This window comes from Chiloscyllium punctatum, chromosome 6 (assembly GCF_047496795.1).
Source record: "Chiloscyllium punctatum isolate Juve2018m chromosome 6, sChiPun1.3, whole genome shotgun sequence".
NCBI classification, from domain to species: domain Eukaryota; kingdom Metazoa; phylum Chordata; class Chondrichthyes; order Orectolobiformes; family Hemiscylliidae; genus Chiloscyllium; species Chiloscyllium punctatum.
In genome coordinates, this window is record NC_092744.1 from 83971262 (window position 1) to 83996140 (window position 24879).

Below are 24879 nucleotides of genomic sequence, written 5' to 3' on the forward strand. Positions count from 1 at the left end.
AGAAGTTCACTTTATCTCAATTCCTTTGCTATTTACACACCATTGATCTCTTTTACAGTTTCCTGTCCATTATTTAACAGAAAGACTACACAATCTATTAAAAAAGATTCCTCTGTGCATTTCTGTTTTTGAAAGCAAACAGGGCAACCTAGATTATCCAAACGCCACATGCAGGGAATATTGTGTTTGGATAATCAAATGTTCTGATTAGTTTACCCAAGCATCAGGACTTGAACATCCTGTTCGGGTAACAGAGGTTGTTCTGTGTTCTGCCAAGTTTTTCTAATTGTATTGCTCAGGTTTTTGTACCAGAAACTTAATTTGCCAGTTTCTTTTCCTCCTCAAAATCAACTGACCAGCTGTTCATCTCCAGTATTTTCTTCAATTATAATGTCCTTAGTATATCTAAACGGAAAATCTGAGAAACATTTGCAGAATTGAAAAGGACACATTTAAGGTTTGTTGTTAAAAAATTTGCAATGTTTTAACATGTTTTGCTGCAAGCTAAATTTGAAGCAAAAGTTGTACTTACAAAGCTGCTCCCAGAATTAAGAATTCATCGGTACTCTCTACCCTCAAGTGTGGGCTTTGATTTAAAAAAAAACAAAGGTTTATTCAGCAAGTCATACCTGGGTGATGAGAGAAGATTTAAGTGGTCGGATTTTGGTCCATGCTCCAGAAGGTTCTGTTGTCGTCTCTCCAGGAGTAGCTTTTTCAGGGAGAGGAGGAAACGCTTCCTTATAAGTTGGTACCAGATCGGTCTCATCTTCAGAACCAACACTTGCTGTAGGAAGAACAAGAAATTGTTTTGGCTGGAGTCATTAGCACACTCATCAACATCAGAAGAGTGACAAATAGTAAGCAATTTGCAGGGAAGAGAGAATTGCAACTGGACTGCACTATCTACAGCTGTGATTATTTGTTGAGAAAGTAATTGATGGGATACATTTTTAAGCCAAAACTGTGACAGGTTTGTCGCTATAAGCCTTGAACCTTCAAAAAAGTGCCCAACACTTACAAACATGAATTATGAAGCAAAGTGGAGGGAATGGGGTGGGCAAAAAAAGGGGAATCTAGTCTCATCTGTTGACATCATGTCAGCCTACTCCCAATTCCAGAACCATGAAGCAATTTGTCTGCCATCAATGGTATCCACAATCCACATCTTCAAATCACTGTTGTGCATTACCTGGAGCCAGTGAAACAAGCTCCAAGCCAGCAGATCTTTCTGACTCTGGTGGTGGTGGTGGTGGGGAGGAGGAGTAGAATACAAGAGTATCTGGGAGACAGTGTTACAACAAGATGAGAAAAATCGCTCTCAGTCTGCATGTGAAATGCAATAATGGAGTTACTATTTATTGTAAGCATAAAATAAAAAACACAATACCTGCATATTACAAGAGCGTGAGATCACCATACCACATCCCATAACTTTTGGGGAGTGGGAGGTGGGGAAAGTAGAAGAAACATAGTCATTAACACTGCACTGGAGCTGAGGGGACAGAATCTGGAACAGTCAAGGCTAGACATCCCCTTGAAACAATAACGGGAAACAGTAAAACAAAATCAATTAACAATTTAGAACTGAAAAGCTAGTCTAATGCACGGTCTTAAAAGTGCTCTCCCTTGAGATGCAAAGTGTGTCAAGTTCCTGGGCAAGAAACCCAAGTGACAAACAGCCTTGGGATTGGAACTCTCAACATGCTGTAAACAAATTCTTCGAATTAAATCAGTGATTTAAGACAAGAGCACACAGCCTCAAAAGGAGGACATGGAGAGGAAGTAGTGCAACGCTAGCAGCTCTTACTGTTTGGATGTATGTTGCAGAACTGTTCACTGACCTTTCGCTTGCTGTTCATTGAGGCCACTCCTGTGCTCGGCGAAGCTTTCAGGTGTCAGTACAGCTACGGAGCTCATTGTCGATATCCCACGTACACGAGGTCCGGGTATGCCACTGACAGACAAACATGGCATAATACAGATACCTCTCACATTTCACCATTAGAACACAAAATCATTAAATGCAGACTACTGAAGAATCAAAATGTGCAAAACATTGGTTTGACTACATCTTATATCTATTCCTCCAGAAATTTCAAAAATTACACACAGCCTTTGTTTCAATCACACTTGTTGTATTCTGATCTTCCAATGTTAAAGCATTATAACATACAGGAACTGGGGAAGGGGTAAAAGCAAAACCAAAAAAGGTACAGCTGCCAAAGCAAAAAAAAAAGGTGTAACTATTAACAGAGGACTTGAACCAGCAACATTCTTTTCTTGGAAGCAAGTGGAAGGGTGACCTCAGAAATCTTTAAAATTATAAAGAGAAGCTCATAAAAAGGCAAGAAATGAGCGAAAACATTTAGATCCAGTAAGAGCCCAAACCAGGGCAATTTTAAGAAAAGGCTGTTGGAAACTCAAGCAGAGCATATATAAAAAAAAATCACTGGTCAGGTTGGGCCAAGTGGCCTGCTTCCATACTTTAAATTCTATTGTGACTTATTTTGCTTAGTCTGTTGAAAAATCAGTGGAATGTGGTTCCTCAAGACTGGGCAAAACTGGCATCCTTTGTTACATATCTAGTCAATGACAAACAAAACATTTCATCTGAACTAAGATGAGATCTAGTGTCCAAACCAATACCGGTGATAACTGATCCAGAAAGAAAGGATAATGGTCACATTCTTGAAAGAGGCCTTTGAGGATGTTTCTGAAGCATTTCCTTTGTCTTTGTTGTACACTTGCCCTGTCAAAGCTTGGAGTAGCTTATTTTGGGAGTCTCATTTTAGGCACACAGATGAGATGGCCAACCCAGCAGCGCTGATCAAGCTTGGTCAATGCTGGGGTTATTGGCTCAATAAAGAACTCTCAGGCGAGTGTTTATCAGATTAATGGATTTACAGCACCTTGCAGAGATAGCAATGCTGGTACTTCTCTTGAGTTGAGGAATCTGCTGTACACAATTCATTTGAGCCATATGGAGGATGGATATCAGTATTGCTCTATAGATCATGAACTCCATGCTGGGTTCAGGTTCTGATTTTTTTAACACCCTCTTTCTCAAGTGACTAAAAGACAATGCTAGAACTCTGCAGCAAAATCTGCTGTCCTGCTGGGTGCATAAACTTTGAGCACAAGTTGCAAAATAATTCTGAAAATTAATGCTGCCTGTGCAACACAGCAATACACCCATCAATACCTTCTCAGTGAAGCCTGGTCCTCCAATCATCTTGGACATTCTTGCCCTTGGACCAAGGCCTTGTTCTGTCAAGCCTATATGCCGTCATGTGCTGTGCGACTGTCAGGCCATGTTAAAAGTCAGCCATGACTTGGAGATGCTGGTGTTAGACTGGGGTGTACGGAGTTAAAAAAGTCTCACCACTTGAAGGAGCAGCAGTCCGAAAGCTAGTGCTTCCAATTAAAACAATTGGACTATAACCAGGTGTTGTGTGACTTTTAACCATGTTAAAATGATTCACATACAGGCATCTTCCATCCTGCAAAATTACACTTCAGAGCCTGGAATACTGAAACAACAGCTGACTGGAATGGCGTACTGCTGCCATTGCTGAGGATCTTGGGGCATCTTGATACTGCGACCCTAAGCGAGACCTGGTAAGCAGCATAAGAAATAAAAAAAGGTGGTAGTTACAAGTTTCTTCTGCAAAAGCAAATCAGAAGGTTGGAGTTGGCTTTGCTGTTAAAAAGCAAATCAGTTGGCCATCTCAGAGACTTGCCCCTTGCAGGATAAACAAAGGCAATATGACTTTGAGCTCACTCTTGCCCAGAACCAGTGTTCTACAGTTTCTGTACATTCCAAACCGGAAACTACAGACTAGCTGAACAATGAATTTTACACCAGCCTCAGGAAGACGCTAGATGGATCCAACCTGGGGACTTCAAAGTCAGAGCTGAAAAAGACGACAAACATGTGGGAGATATTAACCAAATTGGTCAGTGAGATAAAAGGATAATCGCCTGACAAATTGCCAAGAATATTGAGGCAATGAATTTATGACTTCAGTGAAGTCAAATTTACAAGTCTGTAGCTAGCTGAACATCCCTTCGTTAACAGGTCCAAAGCTGATCTCTCTCTGCCCTTTGTGGCCTCTTCTCTACTCTCGTGCACAATCCCCATACACAGCCTCTGCCTGCAGTCAGCCAACCCTGCCATAAAACTTTGCTTGAGAGCAACTAGTCTCCTCCTGTACACGTGAAGCCACCCCTCCTTCCATGCCACCTTCCCACATGCAGCTATGCTTTTCCTTTTTCCTAGGCACAGCTGCTCCCTCACTCTACACCCATCCTCCCCTAACTTACTGCACACAGCCTAAGTTACCAAAAAAGAGAAACTTTTACATGGAGACTGCCAGTCAGTGGAGCTAAGTAAATACAAGAGTACAGCAGGAACCTTGAAACATAAGGCAACTGGTAGTGGCTATATAATGTAGTTAGTAACAATATCCATCAAGTAAAATAGAAACGCATCATCTGCAGACAAAGAGGAAGCATGAAAACTTAGGATTGTTACTGCCCTCTGATGGGTTAAGTCACAGAAAATGGTTTTATGGTAGAGACCAAGTCTGCTGACTAGATTGATGAAAAACCTCAAAACACAAAAGATGTAGAGGACAAAAAAAAATCTCACCCTCAATTCCTGAAAATATCCAACCATTGATGGATTGCTTAACAATAAAACGAACAATGACTGATCAAGAACTCCAACATAGCTGAACATATAACCAGGGCAACAAACCTGTTCCAAAGTAACATCCTGGTTTAAAGAAAATCCACTGTGGTAACAACCGAATCTATTACATATGCTAGATCAACCAATGGGGGAAACTATCTTGTTCTCCCACCAATTACAATGAAAGACAGACTAAGGTATTTACAAAAGCACAATTTTTGCTTTTCAGCAAGAGGGAACACAAAAACAAGAAAAAAAAACTGGTTAAAAATCAAAAAATGTCACTTCTCCAGCACTGTAAGGCTTCAAAGAAAGACCACAACTGAAGACCAGACTGCCACCACAACCTTCAGTCTGGCTATTGAGAAAAAAAAGTTAGCATTTTCACTTGGACTGCATGGTGGCTCAGTAGTTCACACTGCTGAGTAACAGAGCCAGAACCCAATTGGGACCAGGGTTTAATTCCATCCTCAGGCTGTGTGAAGTCTGCACGTTTCCCAATGCCTGTGGTGGTGGTGGTGGTGGTGGGGGGGTGCTTCCTCTGGGTGCTCAAGTTGGGTGGATTGGTCATTGTTCAGGCGAGGTGGATTAGCCATGAGAGATACAGGGATAGGGTAGAGGTGTGGGTCTAGGTAGGATGCTCTGCTGACTGTTGGTGTGGATCAATAGGCCAAGTGACTTGCTTCCACACTATAAAGGATTCTATAATTTACTAACAAATCACCCTGATTATTTTGCTTTAAATGAGGAAATATCAAAAAACTAGTTTTTGAAAAATTGGGTCAATTTAAAACAAACATTTCTGCAATTGTGCAACCTGTTTGATTTTTGAAAATGTGCTGTCTGACCACTGAAAAAGGTGACTGTTATTTAAGTTCTTAATAAATTGGCAAGAAGTGTCAGTTTACTTGAGAAATGCAGTAGCTGGGAGAGCTGGATAACAGTTAACTGCAAGTATACAATGCTGCTGCTGAAAAATATTTGCAAGGGTAATTTTTATTCAACAAATTTTGTAACTTTGTCCCATGAATCCTTTTTTTTAAGCCTAATTTCTTGTCACTTCAAGTCAGTGGGTCAATTTTCGTTTATTCACTGGCATAAAGTAGAAAAAAAAACCTGACAGAATAGACAAAAAAAGGACACACACACACACACAGTGGCAGCACAACATTAAAGGTTAAAACAGCCAAGGGTGTGCATTTACACACGATACTTGTGACTTGGACCAAAGGGTATTTAAAAAATGATGCATGGCCATTAAACAAGTTAGGGAACATTGGTGAAGGTCCATAAAGCCTGTGGATTATAGAAGAAATGAAAGCCAGAGGGAAAAAAAGGCAAAATCATCTGTTGAAGGGTAACAAAGTTTAACTTATGGGAGGAGTGTCAAATTCAACTAAGCATGAGGAATGCAGGACAATGTGTTCACAAAGTAGGAAGAAATGTATTTCTACTGTGTCTGTTACACAAGATAGTTTTATTGTTTTTTTAAAAAAGTCACCTTGTGAAGTGCTATTACTGTTATATGGAAAACAAAAATCAATGAATAAAAAGGAAAAAAAGTAATCCAAGACTCACCAGCTAAATGGTCAGTTGCCGGAAAGTCCGTCCTATAAATGGATTCCTGCCCACGTCAGCCTGCCAGCTTTTTGATCTGTAAGATAGCAAATTAGGAAAAAGGGCCTCATTAAAAACAGCAGTTTCTGGCAACCAGTGCTATTAAAATAGAAGCAAATAAAAAAAACTCTTCCGAAGGGACCAAGCCACCATAACCTGAGCGCAACTTTAAAAATCTCAACTTTGCCTCCATGCAAATTAATTTTATTTACCAAGGCCACAGTACTTCCTGTTCCATTATAAGTTTCACATACTGCAACTACTTGCAGTTATGCAAGAAACCATATTCTAATGCTATGATACTACAGTATAGCAAAGAACCACACATTCAATGACTAGCCGACAAGAGAGAGAAAACATTTAATGCCACAGGTAATTCACCATTCCAAATTTCAAAGTCAGTCAGACTTACAGATGCTCACACTTACGAATGCACCCCAACCCCACCCCCAAAACAGGGTAACAATTTTAAAATCAGACATGTGAATATTTCTTGTACTATATTGCCCTACATTGTGTCCAGACTTGTGAACGGACTCAAAACAGAACCCATTTGCAATCTGGGGACTGCCTGTCCTGGAAACATCAACAACCCTGCAATAGTCAAGCTTTAGAAACACATGCGGCTCTAGCTTATTAGCATTTAAAGTTTTCATCTGTTGGAGTGGTTCTTTAACTTATGCAAGACTTGAGATTTAACATTTCAGGGTCTGGAACCACGCAGGCTATGGCAGGAAATGTGACAAGAGAACAAGAGGACCTGCAAAGCTTATTTCAACAGCAGGAACAGATTGCTGCACCTTCAAGTCCCAGGCACGGAGTTGAGATTCCTGCCAACCAGTGGCCAGTTGCCTATTAAAACAGAATTTTGTCATTAATGACCTTATTAACTGCAATTGTTTCCTATTTACACCATTCACAAGAAAACAAATAGCAAGATTTTTGATAATGGAAACCACAGCAAGTACAAGATGACTTCAGCACACTGCTTGCTCTTAAAGGACCAAGGCATGATCCACATGCAAGGGTCATATGCACATCAGGTATACAGACATTGGTATCTGACAAATGCATCCAAGAATCCTCATGGCATATCTGATCCACTTAGAGAACACTTTTGCACTTCAATGCTGCACCTAAAGGCATGATAACACTATCACGTACTGTTGTAGCAAGGACACTTTACACTCAGGGATATGAACCCAGCTCATGGACTGAACTAGGCAGCAACTTCTGGCTATTACTTGCTCTTACCTAAAAAGGAAGACCTAGCTCCCAAATGGTTTTATAAAACTCCCAATCCAGCAATGCTCCAGAACTAGGGAATCAGTTACTGCTAACATCTATCAACAAGGCAGAAAAGCAGAAGATAGCAATCACCGGTTTTGAGATTGTTTCCATGTCATCAGTGGCAAATTAAAGGACATGCTCTCAGGTTAACTCCAGGGTCCTCTCCCAAAGGCTAGTTATATAGGACATGATACTAATGAGTAACCTAAAAGTTGTCAATTCAAAGTCCAACTATACACTGATTAAATCTTTTATTTTTGCATAAATCCATGTCATGGGAAAAAAAAAAGTCAAGCTCACCCATTTGAAAACTCAACACACTGAAGATAGAGAGTCAGGTAGTCTCATCTGAAAGAGTGCTAAAAAAGGGGTCCAAAAGGGTGAACAGGTAGCCATTAACACACATTACAACTTCTTGAACCATCTACTGATTCACAACATAGCACTTCACAGCTCATTCTGGTTTTCTATTCAGAGATAGTTTCCCTTTATTTCAGATACTCAAAAAAAAGTGTTGCTATTCATCCGTTTGATGCAACATTCGCTCACATTCTGTTATCAAAAATAGAAACTGATATACTTCAGACCCATACAACCCAAACGGCTACAGTAGTTTGTTTTACTAATATCTTTCAGAGGCAGCCTACCAAATCCTTCATAGAAAAAAAAACTTAGTTCCTGGTTAAGTTCTAAGGTTTACCATTTTGAAGAACGTTCAATATAGTCAGCAAAACTGAAGACACTGGATTTTCTCAGGCAGCTGTTAAAACAGTTTTGCCAGTCTCACTCATAACCCTAGTACACATTATGCTGTGTTAATAAAATCTCTTTCATCAGACAGTGCTTTTTCCAGTTAAAATTACCTTTATTGTCTTAGCAAATAACTGATCCTAAATCCCTGTGCAACATGCAAGAAAAACAGGAGATTAATGCTGGAGGTTGGCAGCAGTGAGTTACTCACTGCAGCAGGCCACTGACTCAGTCAGCACCAACACTCAAGGGAAGATGCAGAACCAATATTAATCCACTGAAAGCATGCAGCTGTGGGTTTGCAGTTAACTATTCAACATCTTGTCACAATGACCTGTTTAAAATGTCAGTTGAGAGGTCATCTGATTAATCCTGGGATTTCACAGATTGTGCCAGCAGCATTTACATTTTTTAGGAAGATAGCACCATAACTAATAAGCTTAGTGGGACAGAGTAGAAGGTACTAGAAATAAGTTTGAGTTAGTGCATTTATACTGACAGTTTAGAGACAGGAGTTGACAATCAGTGCTGGCAGTTCAAAACTTGATCCACAATTTGAATACCTAATTCAAGCCTTTGCTTCAGTATTGAGGGACTGCGAGAGATGCCACTTTGCACACTTAAAACTCCTTTCTGTCCTTGCATCCAGACACAATACTGAGGATTTTCCTTTGACACAAAATTCAGGCTTTGCTCCCAGTGCCACTATTAACCAGATACAGAGCATGACAGAAATTAAAAGTTTTTAACTTATGCATGGTCAATGTCTGATAACCTTGCTGACATAAATAGACATTTGGACAAGAATCAGGTTAGTCAGTCAGCACCAACATCAAGATAAGTAGCTTACAGATTCAACAACTGGTTACTGAAAAGAACAAAGAATGGTTGAGGTAGTGGAGTGCAGTTATTGAGAGCACAAAGTCAATACCATCAAGTTGTAAGAGACAAAAAAAAATCGATGTGCAGCAGTCAGTGAAAACAGCTCCATTTTCATTTCATTACCAAGAGTCATTTAACCAAAAAAAAGTGGTCAGCTATTAAAAATTATTGTACCGCTTAGTTCCCATCATCCAACAATACTAACGATCTTGTTCTCTTCAAGCTAGGCAATAAGTGTTCACTAATAGTGCTGACACACCCTTCTGGTACCAGCTGGAATCTGCTGTTCTTGTCAGTTATAGCCCCAGCTCGTTTTGGCTCATGGAAGTAAGTAGTCACGTTCTGGCTGGACAAAGTAGAACTGCAAAGTTAAGGCAGATCGATACCAAAACCAAGTGTACAGCCCAGCTGCCAACTCAGCACACCATTTATATCTCATGCACAAAGGCAGATCAAGGGCTTCCTGCTGCAGGCTCTGACTACATGAAACACAGCATACAAGAGACAGTTCAACGTGGCAGAGTATCATCCTCAGGCTGGAGGGGAATATTTTATGAATTGGTGTTGCCCCATATTTGGCCACAGTTCAAAATAAAGTATGCTTTACTGAACAGAAGAACACAAGCTAAAGTAAACAATTTCCTGCAATGTACACCAAAAATGGAATACTGACTCCTCCTCCCCCCACCTTCTACAATCTTGGCTAATGTGTCCCAAAAGCAGCACTTGAAACCCAAATATTAAAAATGATCAGTGTCAGTTTTGATTGGTCAATTTTTACAGATCAGAGTCAGAGGCCAAATTTACATAATATAGATTGAATCCTTGCTCTGCTTTATAAATCAGACTTGTGTATTGTTGCAGCAATTATTTGCTACTTGGAAAACAAGTCGTTCTCCTGAAACTCTAACCACCTTTTGCCCTTCAAAAGAATGTATAAAAATGTATCAAGCTAGTAATTTATCTGACACATTGATAGGATCATGCTTTGCATAAAGTGGTTACCAAATCTACATAAGTCAAAAAAAATGCAATTCATTAACTGAAGTTCATAAAAAAAAGACAGCTCAAGCAGCACACACGATTACTGTATAACCCAAGTTTGTTTGTCCTTCAATTTTCCATTGTATTAGAGAAAAGGAACAGAACTATCATGCGAGATGCAGGGTGGCAGGAAGTTTATATGGGGTATAAACATTAGCACAAACTAGGTGGACAGTGAAGCCTGTTTGAACTGCCAATTTAATAAGCTTTAATAAACACCCATAGCTGCAATTAGATAATTTAAAGTCTCAAAAAAAACCCAAATGCAGCAGTCAGGCCACAAAGAAACAAAACATTAGATTAGAATTTTATCAATTTCTTTGGATTTCTAAGGCAAATATTGTTAAAACACCAAAGTAACCAAAGACATGTGACAGTGGGTTTTGCACATAAGTGCTGTCATCCCTGACCAACAATTTGCTACCTTGAAAATGGTTCTACAAACTTGATGACTAGTGTTATTTGCAGAGAGACTAGTGTACAGTTTTGGGCATCCTGGTCTAAGATAAAGTACAAGAACTGAAATGATAAATAGGACCGGGCATCTGACTTGAAAAAAGGCTATAGGTTGTAAGGTTACTCAAGTGGGTAGAGGAGAACACTACAGTGTAGAGATGACATTAGCCCTGTTCAAGAGCAGACTTTAATATGAACATATGCACTGGATCAAACAAATAGCCAAAAAGTGACATGGTCTTAAAAGATAAACTGTAGAGGAATAACAGGCATTAGGGAACAGGCTGATCTTTTGATATAGGGATCAGATAAAAAGTAAAACAGGAATTTGTCTTGGACTCTGCATTGGTACTAGAGAAAGAGAGCAGTTGGGTTGGTGTGGCCTGTGTGTGTATACACATGTGTAGCAGGAATTAGAACCAGACAGATTAGTCACAATAAAAAGAAGTCAAAGCTTCAACCTCTACCTAAATAGATGCAGCAATTCTCAAAAAAAAAAGCTGAGGTACAAATACAAGTGCGTGATTTCTGAGCTATTTCAGAAACTTGGTTACAGGGTGACCAAGACTGGGAACTCAATATTCCCGAGTATTTGATCTTCCAAACGAAGAGGCAAAACGTAACAAAAAAAAAGTTAGTGTAGTTTTGTTAATAAAAGGAAAGCATCAGTGCAATGGCGAATAGTGATAGAGATACAATAGATAATGATGTGAAAATAGTTTGGGTGGAAGTGACAAATAGCAAGGGGGAAAGTCACAGGTGGAAATGGATTAGAGGGCCCTAAAGAGTTGCCTTACTGTGGGACAAAGGATAAGTTAATAGTGGAGGCATGCAAGGGCAGTATAATCATGTGATTTTAATCAGCACAATCAATCACACCAGATAGCAAGGATGACATGGAAGACTAATTTCTAGAGAGCATCAGCGATTGCTGCTTAGAACATTTTACATAGGAGCTAAATAGGTTTTGTAAGCAGTGCTGCCAAGCAGCCACTCAGAGGGTATGTGCACACCGACTGGTGTGTCAACACTTTACAGCATAGACTTCAGGTTCCAAGAATCATTGCCATGTTCCACTGGTGTGAGCAATCTCAAAACAAGGGGACATAGTCACAATGTTAAAAAAAGGCAGGGATTTAAAACTGAGATAGAAAGGAATTTCTTCTCCTCAGGGTACCAACCACCTGAAATTCTAGATCAGAGAGAGAGTGGAGTGTGAATCACCAGAAAGTACACAGAGGTAGGCAGATTTTTGAAATTTCAGATTTGAAATTTCAGGCCTGGGGCAACTCAACCATGACCTTGGTAAATGGCAGGGCAGGCTTAGGGGCCCAAATGACCATCTCTTGCTCCTATTCATGTTCTTCTTTGACAAGCTTGATTGGTGGTACAGAACAAAAATGATCAATTCCACCCATGTTATATGGGGAGGTGATAAGTGAAATGCACCTGGGAGAACGTAGTCCTCCTTAAAACAGTCACTGGAGTCCCAGTCATTGTATGACAGGAACATGTTCAAGAAGGTATAGCAGCGAGTATGGTGTAAAGTTGCCCAAACAAATGGAAGCATGGCAAAGCTTTGATATTTTTTCACCTGTATTATTTTGCTGTTACATTTACAATTAAAAGTCTGAAATAAAAACCAAAGTTCTAAAGTACTTCTTTTGTTGTACTGCTGAAGAATACTTAACAGTTGGAATAAGAACAGTGAATTTAATAGGCATCTGACAGTGGCTTCATCTTGCCATGAAGTTATAAGAGAACAAGATCACGTGACACTTCCTGTGATGATGGATACCGACTCATTGTTATAATCACAACAGGACATAACTCAGATCTGGCAGCATGTGAAAACAGGGAGTTTCAGGTTTATGGCCTTTCATTGGGAATTCAGTGAGCATTTGGTACAATACAAGACACAGGGCATAGAAAGAAGCAGGAGCTGTCAGGCAACAGGAAGCGATTCAGTCTATTGGAAGCACCTTAATGTGGTGGTAACTGCCACGTACAGAATGCAAATTAAAATTAAGGGTGCTTTTTGAAATGAGTTTGCAACAACTAGTATTCACTTATTTGAAATTAACATATTACATCCAACAAAGCCAAAAGTAATGTATTTGAATGAGATACTAAGAGGTTATCAAGATCTAGATGGATACTGAGCTACATGAAGAATATCAGTACAGTTGAACTGTAGGCTAAAACTGTAGGATTGAAGGGCTAAAATTTGAAAAGAGACAGGTAGATCTATTCACCAAAGGAATGAACATCTTAGCGCTGCACTGCTGGACGAAGAAATTCATATGTGCAAGAAAAACACCTGTAAGAGTCAGGTTGTGGTGTTTTCAAATCTCTTTGCCTCACCAACAAGGTGAGGACTTTTAAAATGGAGGTGTTGCCTGACTGGCAGCTAAATATGGATCAGAAGCCTTGGGATGTTAACGCACATTCTGACAAGATTTTAAAAACTCCACAGGTCAGCAAACTGATTTCTGTTGTGAACAGAGGGGAGGTGACTCAACAATAGCTCCAGGTTTCATTCCTGATGAAGGGCTTTTGCCCAAAATGGCACTTTTCCTGCTCCTCAGATGCTGCCCCAACCTGCTGTGCTTTTCGAGCACCATTCTAATCTTGACTCTGATCTCCAGCATCTGCAGTCCTCACTTTTGCCTAATAGCTCCAGAAATCACAAGCATCGAGTTTGGATAACAGACTTGAAAATTCTGCTTTACATTGCTTAAAGTGAATTAAAAGGCTGATTTTGACATATCCCAGTCTTGACTGTCACACAGATGAAGGATGCTTGTCTTAGTTATGCAAATTTCTAAGAAAATAGCAGCTGGCATAACAAAGTCACAAAAAAAGGAGTGATACATATATTTAAGGGATAAAACAATACCAAGACATAGAAGAATGCAATGAAATCTATTATTATTACTACATAAACCCAAGTGACAAATAGTTGCCCCATTTCAACTTTCTTAAAGAAAGGCCTTTAGCACAGCAGTGTCAGTTCAAGATTATACCTTCATGTCCATAGAGGAACTTGAATCCACAACCTTTCCAATCTCAGTAGTGTCTATGTTGCCAGCTGATACTTGAACTACCTCCCAACTGATTAGGAGCTTAGTCAGTGAAGCAGTTTCAGAATTCAACCTCACATCACAGGTGCAGTTAGAAATTGGACAAAGTATGAAAAGCAGCCAGCATCCACTGAATATAATCGCAGGACTGGAGACAAAACTAGATTGAAGAATTTGTATTGTATTGTTTACTTGAAGACACAGTGGTGTTAAGGCAATGTCGTAGGACAAGTAATCCAGAGCTCAAGCAAATTCTCGAGGATGAGAGATTTAATACCTTCTTGAATTCAATTAATAAATCCTTGAATCTAAACACTGCTCCCAGTCATGGTTACCATGACAAGCATGAATTGTCACTGAAACCCCATCTGATTTACAAATATCTTTCAAGAAAGGAAAGATGTGACCATTACCAAGTGTGACCACACAAGGGCAGATCCACAGAAGTTTGGCCGACTCCAAACTGACCTAGCAAAGTGATTGATACGACAGTTTTGAAATAGGTGACAAATACTGGTCTAGTAGGCTATACACACATTCCATAATTATATAATTTTTGAAAAATATTTTAACATACAAAGTCAAAATCATAAATTTCACTGAATAGGAAGAATTAATGTTTCAGAATCTTTTACCAAATCTACTTGCCATGCTAAACTTAACAATAGTAACCACATAAGGATTGGCAACAGTATTTATCCAATTACAGATAAAACACAAGGTATGTTTCAAAATTGAAAGCAGGTGGAAGCAGCTTGCAGCGATTCCAGGGTTGGGAAAGCACAGGCAGGCACATCAGCAACATGAAAAAGCTGTAGAAACCACACATGACAAGAATGGCTGGTAACAATGCTGCTGCTGAGAACAGGATTGTACAACAGCCCCTAGGAGAACACAAGGGCTGCAGACACGAGTTCAGAGTCAAAACGTGTAGCGCTGGAAAAGCACAGGTCAGACAGCATCAGAAAATCAGGAGTGTTAACATTGCGAGCGCAAGTTCTTCATCAGGAGAGGTTGGGGTGAGGTAGCTTGAAAGGCAATAGGTAGATGCAGGGAAAAATCATAGCTTGGAGAAAAGGGTAGAGCGGATAGGTGGGAAGGAAGATAGACAGATAGGACAGTGCCAAGTTGGAGTGTTAGATCTGGGATGTGGTGGTGGGGTGGGGAGGAGATTAAGAAACTGGAAAAGTTGACAAGTGTGATAAATAGGAGGTGCTGCATTTTGGGAAAGCAAATCTTAGCAGGACTTGTACACTTAATGATAAGGTCATAGAGAGTGTTGCTGAAGAAAGAGACCTTGGAGGGCAGGTTCATTGCTCCTTGAAAATACAGTCACATGTAGATAGGACAGTGAAGGTGGTGTTTGGTATGCTTTCCTTTATTGGTCAGAGTATTGAGCACAGGAGTTGGGAGATCATGTTGCGTCTGTACAGGACATGGGTTAGGCCACTGTTGGAATATTGCATGCAATTCTGGTCTCCTTCCTATCGGAAAGATGTTGTGAAACTTGAAAGGGTTCAGAAAAGATTGACAAGGATGTTGCCAGTGTTGGAGGATTTGAGCTACAGAGAGAGGCTGAACAGGCTGGGGCTGTTTTCCCTGGAGCATCAGAGGCTGAGGGGTGACCTTAGAGGTTTATAAAATCATGAGGGGCATGGACAAGGATAAATAAAGTTCCTTCCCAGAACTAGAGGGCATAGGTTTAGGGTGAAAGGGGAAAGATATAACAGAGACCTAAGGGGTAGCTTTTTCACGCAGAGGGTGGTACGTGCATGGAATGAGCTGCCAGAGGAAGTGGTGGAGGCTGGTACAATTGCTACATTTAAGAAGCATTTGGATGGGTATATGAATACGAAGGGTTTGGAGGGATATGGGTCAGGTGCTGGCAGGTGGGACTAGATTGGGTTGGGAGATCTGGTTGGCATGGATGAGTTGGACTGAAGGGTCTGTTTCCATGCTGTACATCTGTGACTGATGCCATGTGGTTGGAGGGCCCAAGGCTGAACGTGTTTTTCTTCCAGGCTTGGATTTGCCAGTGGTGGTGGTCTCCTCTACATTGAGAGACAGGATGTCAACTCGCAGAATGTTTCAGGGACCATTTCTGACACACACACACAAAACCAGCCTACCATTCTGTGGCTAACTTCAACTCCCCTAGCCACTCAACACCTGGAGGAAGAATGCCTCACCTGCCGTCTTGGAACCCTCCAAATCATACAGCATCAATGTCTACTTCACCAGTTTCCTCATATCTCCTCCCCTTGCTCTCTTGAACAGTCCATCTTCCCTCCCACCTATCACTATCACCACCCCCAACTGTATCTAACTATTACCAGCTACCTCATCCTCACCCTCCTATTTATCGCTCATCCCTCTTCTTAACTGCACCCCCACCACCCATCCACATTCCTGTAGAAGGGCTTCCCTCTGAAATGTCATTCTTCTCCTCAGATGCTGCCTGATCTGCTGTGCTTTGCCAACACCACACTTGTTGACTGATATAAAACCAAGAAAAGATCTTTTCACAATCTACCAGCAGTCTGTTCGGAGTAAAGTTTAACTGCAGCAACTACATCAATAAGCACCAAGAACAGCACACAAGGGGAACAAATTCTCTTAGGAAATAGATATGGAGAGGAAATCCAGACGAAGAGAGCTGGTCAGCTTTTCAAATTTTAGTTTTTGCCCAGTGTGACACATGAAAAACAAGCAGGGCAGTCTCTACCTGGAGTTTAAAAACCCAGCTATCAACTTCAAATATCATAGTTAGTCTCTTGTCTATTCAGTAAGCAAAGGCATCAAGTTCATTTCAACTCTCCACAACTTTTCAGCTACTTGTCCAAAACACAAGCCAATGATCCGTTGAGCATGATCAAAAGCAGAATCAGGTCCCTTCTACATCCATTACTCAAACATGCACTGTGTGGCAGGAGCTCTAGGATAACCTATCCTTACTTCTGTAGCCACTTTACCTTGATCACCTCTGATCTAGCACCACTTGGTGGAAGTGCAGCACACAACACCAAAAAGTCAAGTTCACCAAATTCAAAAAGAGCACACAACACCGCAACTGGAAGCAATGCTTGCCACGTGTATGGATCAGTTAGATTGCCAACAGAGCCACACAAAATGCTGTTATGAAAGTTACAATAATCACACAGGATAGGAGACATTCTATCATGCCTGTTGCAACTTTGAAAAACATCTTCAAATCCTGTGTGACTCTCCCCACAACCCTGCAATTATTTTCCCTTCAACTGTATATTCTAATCAATTCTGGTTTCAAAATGAAAATCAAAATCGGCTTTCAGTACATTTTCAAGTCATGCACCCCAGATTACAAACACTGCACATCAAGCTTTTCAAGTTATCCTGAATTTTTTTTAAAAATTCAGTCATCTTAAATCTCTCCCAGCTGGATTACTGATTCGTCTGCACTTAAAGCAGTTCCTAGTGTTTTTTCTTCAATGAATTCCTCACTTAAAACTCCCTTTCACCTTCCAAGGTGAGGAACTCCTGCATTGTCAGATGATGTTTGGGATAAGCTTTTTTGGCAAGGCCATCCAAATTGCTCGAGAAAAGGTGATGGTTCTTCACATTACCTGAAGTCTCTCGCCCTTGATACCCTTGTAGTCAATCTCACGTCTCAAAGAAAGAAAGAAAGAAAGAAACAAACAAACAAACAAACAATCACCCTTCCTCCAGTGAAGCTTGCACTCTTTGGCAAAATAAATGTTCTTGCTGGTATTCTTTGATTTCCTTCATCACACCAGGCTATTTTTCTTTAGAGCCTAAACTAAGCATATCAACATGCTCTGCCACTTGAGATTCACATATGTGTAACTATATATGACTGAAGTGTTTTTGGGGAGGAGAAAAATAACCATCAACTTACCCTCAATTAATGAATCCCCAAAGAAAGTTGTTGAAAAGTTAAAGTGCAGAATAGTCATACTCTATTTCATGTCCATGTAGCATTATTGGGATTTGGGAGATGATAACCACAATTAAACAGTATCCAATTGTCAAAACAGCAACAACTTGCCTTGATGTAAAGATGACTCAACATCACATGGAGACAGCCCTTTCACAAAAAAAAGGTCTAGCACAAACTTACAGCTCAAATTGAGGAGGTACAAGCTTAATACTCATTTCAGAGAAAGAGACGCCAATGCCTTCAGTCTGGTCAAGTCTAAGTTTGACTCAGCCATTAGCAATCGGACTCCAGTCAGAAGATTCAGTTTCCCCTTTACCTACCTCTTCCTCACCTTGGATAATTTAAGAGCCCATTAAAATGAATGCAAACTAATCAAGTTGGGAAAAATGTATTGATGAATAGATTTTTAAAAAATACTATGGGTGATTTGGTGAGAAGGTTCAAAGGCTCTTCTGGCACAGAGTGCCCCTACCGCTGGGTCAGAAGGTCTGGGTTCAAGTCCCACCTGCAACAGGGTGGTATAACATCTTAAGATAGATCAATTCAAAAATAGTAAAAAAGATTAGAGTTCAAGCCTCACTTGTCTAGAAGTGAAGCTCATCCTCAGAAATGATCAAGTGCCAGCAATATCTGCCTGTCCTGGTGGAGACAAAAGACAACATCTTTCAAACAGTCAGAGGGTTTCCAGCAAATGTTTATCCCTGAAACAGTACAGATCAACTGGAGCTTCCAATTATTTGTAAGTTTGTATTAACTAACTTGTGCACACCTGGAAAATATTTACTGATAGCTACCTAAGCAATAGGAGGAGACTACAGCCTTTCAAGTCAGCCTCAGCATTCTACAATTATATACTTCAACACCTCAATCTTGCCAGCTCAGCACAGACCTGACATTTCAAAAATCTTCGTCGTCATTAACTTCCACAGATCCAAGTGGAGAACTGCCAAATGAACAGTCACTGTTCTCTCAGATCAACTATTCTTTCACATCTTAAGGGGAGTGCCCCCTTATTCTGTAACTATGCATCCTGGTTCACAATTTTCCCCACTAGTGTCAACATGTTAATATCTGCTCTGTCAAACCCCCTCAGAATCTTGCATGTTCCAACACAAATCACTGCTCTTAACTCTAATGAATAAAGGCTGAACTTGTGTAGCCATCCTTGATATGTCAACCCTTTCTGATGAACAGTTATTATAGGAATACAATTCCTTGCTTTGTGACCTTTATCTCCACTTAGTGAATAGCAATTAACTAACTCCACTGACATGACAGAGTGGCCAACAGGAACAAAAATACTTTGTTGAGGTTAGAATAGGTGTCTGTGCAGTGTGCTAATGAGAACTATCTCCCAAACACATTTTCCTCCCAAGCTTAAATATTAAAAAGCAGCATTTAAAAACTGATCAGTGTAAAGATGCTAACTGAATTACAACTTCTTCCTCAGGGTTAGCACAAGCCAGAACTGAACCAGAAATATTAAGAGTTATATCTGACAGCATAGCTTATACCTAATCAATGATTGCAAAGATTTCCCCCAAGCACTTGTCCACAGGTACAAATTGCACACCTTTAAAACAACATAGATCAAGAGAGTGTAATTGTTGTCGTTCAAATTCAGGAATGCTGTTCAGCTCAATACACCAAACTGCCTTTCTAAGGAAATGAAGCAGCAAAACCTTCAGTGTTACTGTTTCGTTTAAGCACATTTGGAAAGTCTCACAGGTTCCAGGTGTGCTAAATAAAGATTTCAACGGATTAGGTGCAAGTCAGCAAAATTGCAATTAACTTTTAGTCAAAACAGCACTTCAAAGATTTGAAAAATTTCATGCTGATATTAACAACAAGCATACTCATAGGTATAGGATTCTTAATTCAACTTTAAACAAAATACATATTTGAGGGAGTGCTGCACTGTTAGCAGTGCCTTTTTGTTTGCCAATGTGTTCTTAAACCAAGGTAGCACCTGATCCAGGCAGAAGTAAACAGTCTGTCAGCACAATTTTGAATAAGAGTAGGAGGGGGTACTCCCTGGAGTCTGAAGGACAAATTCATTAACTAACATCAAACATTTGGTCATTATCTCTGCCATGCTCAGATTGTCTGCTGCTTCTTTCACCGCCAAGGAACATTTCATTACAGTGAAGTATTTTTGAGATACGAGATTACTGATGGCACTAATGAAAAGGCAGTTCATTTTGAGATTCAGTCACTGATGCCTGAGCAGCTGACCCTCAGGGGTGTGGCAAAAATCGACAAATGCTAAACCTACCCAACATCCAATTACCTCAGTGGACAACAGTCAGTCAATCACAAGACCCCTGACAAATTGCTCCTTTTCCAATCCCAAAGCAGAGGAAGAAGAGAAAAAAAAATTAGTCTGGCTGACAGTAGATTGAAGTGAGGACTGCAGATACTGGAGATCAAGAGTCAAAAAAAGTGTGGCACTGGAAAAGCACAGCATTTGAGAAGCAGGTGAGTCACCGTTTCAATGAAGAGATTATGCTTGCAACGATGACTCTCCTGCTCCTTGGATGCTGCCTGAAATGGCTGTGCTCCTCCAGCACCACATTTTTTTTGACAGTAGATAGACTCAAATGTCATAAAAAGATTAAACAAAGCTGCCACTCTTTTTCACTAATAACTATCCAATAATCAAAAAGTGCTCAATCTGAAGCTCCCACTCTCGTGTTGTTTCCCCTTCAATCGAAGCAAAACACAGACACAATATAGTTTTACCTCCATCTTTATTCTAGGCCTTGGCGAGCGAGAGCGATCACCCATGTGCACAGGGACATGAGTTCTCAGTCTTCTCTCTAACAGCAGTTTCTTAAATGAATTGTTCAGTCATTTTACAGAGAGGAACATCCAGATAAGGCAATATACATATTGATTGGGTGACTGCTACAAATAGCGAGTGTCAATAGCAAAGATTAATCTATCTGCTGTTACACAATTAATGTTCTTAACTGCCTTCACAATGAATACTTTTCACCTTGCTAAACTGACCTTGCACACTGAATGCTTGCAATATTGTTAAATGGCTCCACATAATGACTGCTTTTCCACCTTGTTAATCCATTGCCTTTGTCTCCAGCACCCCATTGTTAACTGAAAGTTCTTATCTCAACTGAGCCATGCTCAGCTGAACCTCATTGCACAAAACTCAGAACTTAGCCCTTTCACTACCTGCTTAAACCCTATACACATTCTCAACACCACAGACTTGTGATCACATTAAAGTTTGCAGAACAGGTGAAAGGCAAAAAGGTAATGTCAGTAAATCACAGAAGCTGTAGCACTTGGCCATGCAAGGATTCAATAAGGATTGATACTATGAACAATGCCTGCATTGCTCCAAAACTAAAAACAGTCAGAACAAAGTTATGGATTGGTATTCGTGAATTTGTGGAAAGGAAAACACAGCAACAAGTATCGAACAGCTACAGACATTTAAAAATTTAGCTAATGCCGAACAGGTGTTCTAACATTTACAATCCTGATAAACTTGCAATTCAAGTGTAGTTGCACACTAAAAATGAGACATGACAGATGGAGGGAATGGTATCAGGATCCTAGCTGAACCAACTCACGTGCTTCCCCATGAATTCCATTCCTCTCCTAGTCACCGTCTCAGGCTGAACCAACCTGTTCCAAACTAGAGTGTCTTATTTTAAAGTTGAGCTCCCAATCCCTCATTGCCACTTCTGTAACATCATCCACCTCCATCCTTGCATTACCTTCTCCTATTCAAACTCTAATCAATGTTTTCTAGCTAGAGGCTGAACTGCTAAGGTTTTCCCTGCCAACCTTCAATTTCTCACTAATAAAGTCATCCAAAGTTTGTGCCCCTTCATCCACCCCATTCACTCATCATCCTGGTGCTTGCTGCCTGCAGTAGTTTGAATAAAGTCTCGCGCTGGGAAAACAAAGTACAGCAGGTCAGGCAGCAAGGAGCAGGAGCATCAATATTTTGAGCAGGGAACCCCAGTCCTGATGAAGGATCCGGTCTGAAACATTCACTCTCCTACTGTTCTGATACATACAGTCTAACCTCCAGCCATCATAATCCTACACTCTAGAAATTGCTCCTCAAGGCTCTCGACCTCACTCTTGGAAGAAGTTCCTCAAAATCTTGTTTTGTCCAAGCTTTTAGTCATTTAGACTTGTTTGGCACAGTTTCAATTTTTGTCCAATTCCTAAGAAGCCTAATGATAGTTTAAAGGTAATGACAAGGTGCTTCATAAACTGTAATTAGTTATCAGTTTTATTGTTGAAGGCAAAGCCCCCCTCTTTTTTGTAAATATATTAAGCACAAATGGGCATTTTCACGAGGAAATGGCCCAAGATCCTATATAGCGTAGACAATTAGCAGAGGTGATCAAAAGGCATGATTGAATATCTAGGTCATAAAGCAAATCGTGACCATGAATGTCTGACGTATAGTCACTGATGAGTTTAAAGGGGAAGCTAGGTTAAGTACAATAATAAAAAAAGAGAATACAGTGAAGTTAGATTAAATAATATGGGGGGGGGGGGGGGGGGGGGAGGGGGTAGAAAGGGGATGAGGCTTGCAGTTCAGTTACTGGTTGGCAAAGAGAAAATCAGTTGTATAGTATATATTTGTTTTAAAAACCCAGGCTGATGCAATAAAATGGCCCATTTGCTTTTCTGAACATGTCAGTCACGTTATACATGAAACACTGTTCCAACATGCTGCAAGATTTCACTTTAGAAAGTAAAATATCCACTTGCGTTGATTAAAGATTCAGCAGAAAACTGAACGCACATGTCAACTATTACATCCAGACCATCAAATGCAAAAGAATTTAACTGCGCAAAGATCAACGTGTAAGCCATGACATATGCTATTGTCTTCCCTTAGTCACTCAATCTGACAGATCTAATAACCAGTGTCAAAAACAAAATTAACTCAAAACAGCATACTGCCATATTAACTAAAGTGATCAACTGATTTAAGTTTCATTCACATTATGTCTAAATTGATTTCTTAAAAAAATTGTCAACTAATGGTTAACTACAGTGCTTGTAGTCAAAATCAAGACTAACAGGGTCTCATTCCTGATAAAAGGCTTGTGCTTGAAACATCAATTCTGCTGCTCTTTGGATACTGCCTGACCAGCTGTGCTTTTCCAGCACCACACTCCTGAACACTGGAAGGGCTATGGTTTTGATGGTGGGGGCAGGGGTGAAAAATGAGTTAGAACACTGCTAATTCAACACTCCGATAACTTTTAAAAAATGATAAGCCAGTTTTTTAAAAAAAATACCAGTCCTTTCTAACAAAAAAATGTTCATCAGCTGATCCACATGAATATTATTATTGAAATGGAAATCTTTGCCAAATTGCATTCTGGGTTCCACATGTACAGTACTGATGAACTGATCTGATCTCAAATAATTAGAAATTAAAGTTAGAAACTCAAATACCCAGCCTAACCCCATCAATCCAAAAAAATTATTTACTGGTCTGTTACAACGGTGAATTGAATGAATACACACTGAATAAAATACCTTATTCAATTTAAAAGAGCAATGGGTATAAAGACAGGCAGTGCCAACTCAGCAACTTGTGGCCTATTTAATTAACATATTCACACAGACATTATGTACTGCAATGACTGATAATAGGCAAATTGCACATAAAAGTAGGAACAAAGAAGCAAACAAATAAAAAGGTTGAGACTTTTTCAAAAAAAGTCTCATCTCTCTCCAGCTTCAGAAAGTGTCAACGTCACCAGAAGCTGATAGAGGGTAAAAGATTAAAAAGGAAAAACCCAAAAATTCTTGGAAAGAAAAAAAAAACAGTGAAGGGAGGCCACACAGCAGAGGTCACATATTGTAGGGAAAAGGACTTATCGGTGGGTTCGAATTTGCCCAGCTGCTAATATCCCAGACCTGTTCTGGGTTATTCCACGTAGCATACTCCATTACATAATCACCTTTGTCTGTCCAGCAAGGAAAGCCAAGAAGCTCCTAAACTTCTTTGCTTCACAAGGACGACACGATCGCCAGCCCGAAGGCGATGGGAACTGAGCAGCGCAACCCTGCATTTTGGATGGTAATGCATCCCTTTTTAGAGAGGGCAAGAAAAACTAAGCTTTGGGCAAGGCGTTTGGGGGGGGGGGGGGGGGGGGAGAAAAAACTTTGAGTGAAAAACTTCTGTGCAGGAGTTTGTGCGCATGCGCGGTGCTGACACGTCGCCGCTTACCCCTGCGGCGCTCGCGCAGAGAGAGAGAGGGGGGCTGGCCGCTCGCGCTCCGGGGCCAGCCCCAACAGCACAACCGCAAGGAGGAGGAGGGGGGAGGGGATGTGGGGGTCACGACAGCCCGGGGCTCCACACGGGCCTTCCCCCACCCAGGGAGTGCGGGGGGAGACCGGTTCGGAGAAACAAACCCGCTTTTCCCTCACCACCGCCAACCGGCCGAGGATGCCGCAAAGAGCCCACACCGCTCTGCAATGGGGGGGGGGGGGGGGGGAAGAAAGAGAGAAAGACCAAACAAAAAAAGGCCTCGAAGCTCCACTAACGCTCTCCCCAACCCCCTCGGATTAGTGGGTGTCAAGCCGGGGGCAAGGGAAGGCTAGGAAAAAAGGATTTTTTTTTCGTTTCATCCCCCCCCTCCCCTCATATCATCAGCAAGGAACTGACTGGTGGTGAGCTGCTGCAACGCACCTCCTCGGCCCCCTCTTCCCCCAACACCACCTTTTTAGAGAAAAAAAAAACACCGCGGATACCGGTGTGGCGAACGGTTGGGGCCTGCCCCGGGAACTCACCGGGTGGTGGTGTCCTCGCAGCCCTCTCGGATAGAGAAGCTCCCGAACTCCACAGTGAGTCGGCCAGCGAGGCCGGCCGCTTATAATCCGAGCGGCCCTCCAATCAGAGGCTTACACGTCAGAGCGGGGGGGGGGGCGGGTCCTGGATCCTGGTGTCGGGTGTTGAAGAAGAGGTTGGGGTTGGGTAAGGGTTGCAATGGCTGGGGAGCCTTAAGAGTGGAAACTTTTGTTGAGGGGGGGGTTATTGGACACCTCTAGGGCAGGTGAGGCTGGAACCCAAGCCTCCTGGCTCAGAGGAGGGGTCATGACCATTATGTCGGGGGGGCCAG

The 24879-nt window shown here is 41.0% G+C and overlaps 1 protein-coding gene across 3 annotated transcripts in view; it reads right to left on the reverse strand.

Annotated features, from left to right (window-relative positions):
• The window catches only part of hdlbpa (high density lipoprotein binding protein a), a 76634-nt gene extending 51975 nt beyond the window's left edge, over window positions 1-24659 (reverse strand). For 2 of the 3 annotated variants that reach the window (XM_072573125.1, XM_072573123.1), the window contains exons 1-4: window positions 24551-24659; window positions 6272-6347; window positions 1842-1954; window positions 630-784 (exon numbers count right to left, since the gene is read on the reverse strand). In XM_072573125.1, coding sequence (XP_072429226.1) covers window positions 630-784; window positions 1842-1917 — 231 coding nt within the window. In that variant the 5' untranslated portion in view covers window positions 1918-1954; window positions 6272-6347; window positions 24551-24659. Of the gene's footprint in view, window positions 1-629; window positions 785-1841; window positions 1955-6271; window positions 6348-7070; window positions 7091-24550 lie in introns of those variants that run through there. The other variant, XM_072573124.1, reaches the window with a different exon arrangement.
• Between the last annotated feature and the right edge of the window lie 220 nt (window positions 24660-24879).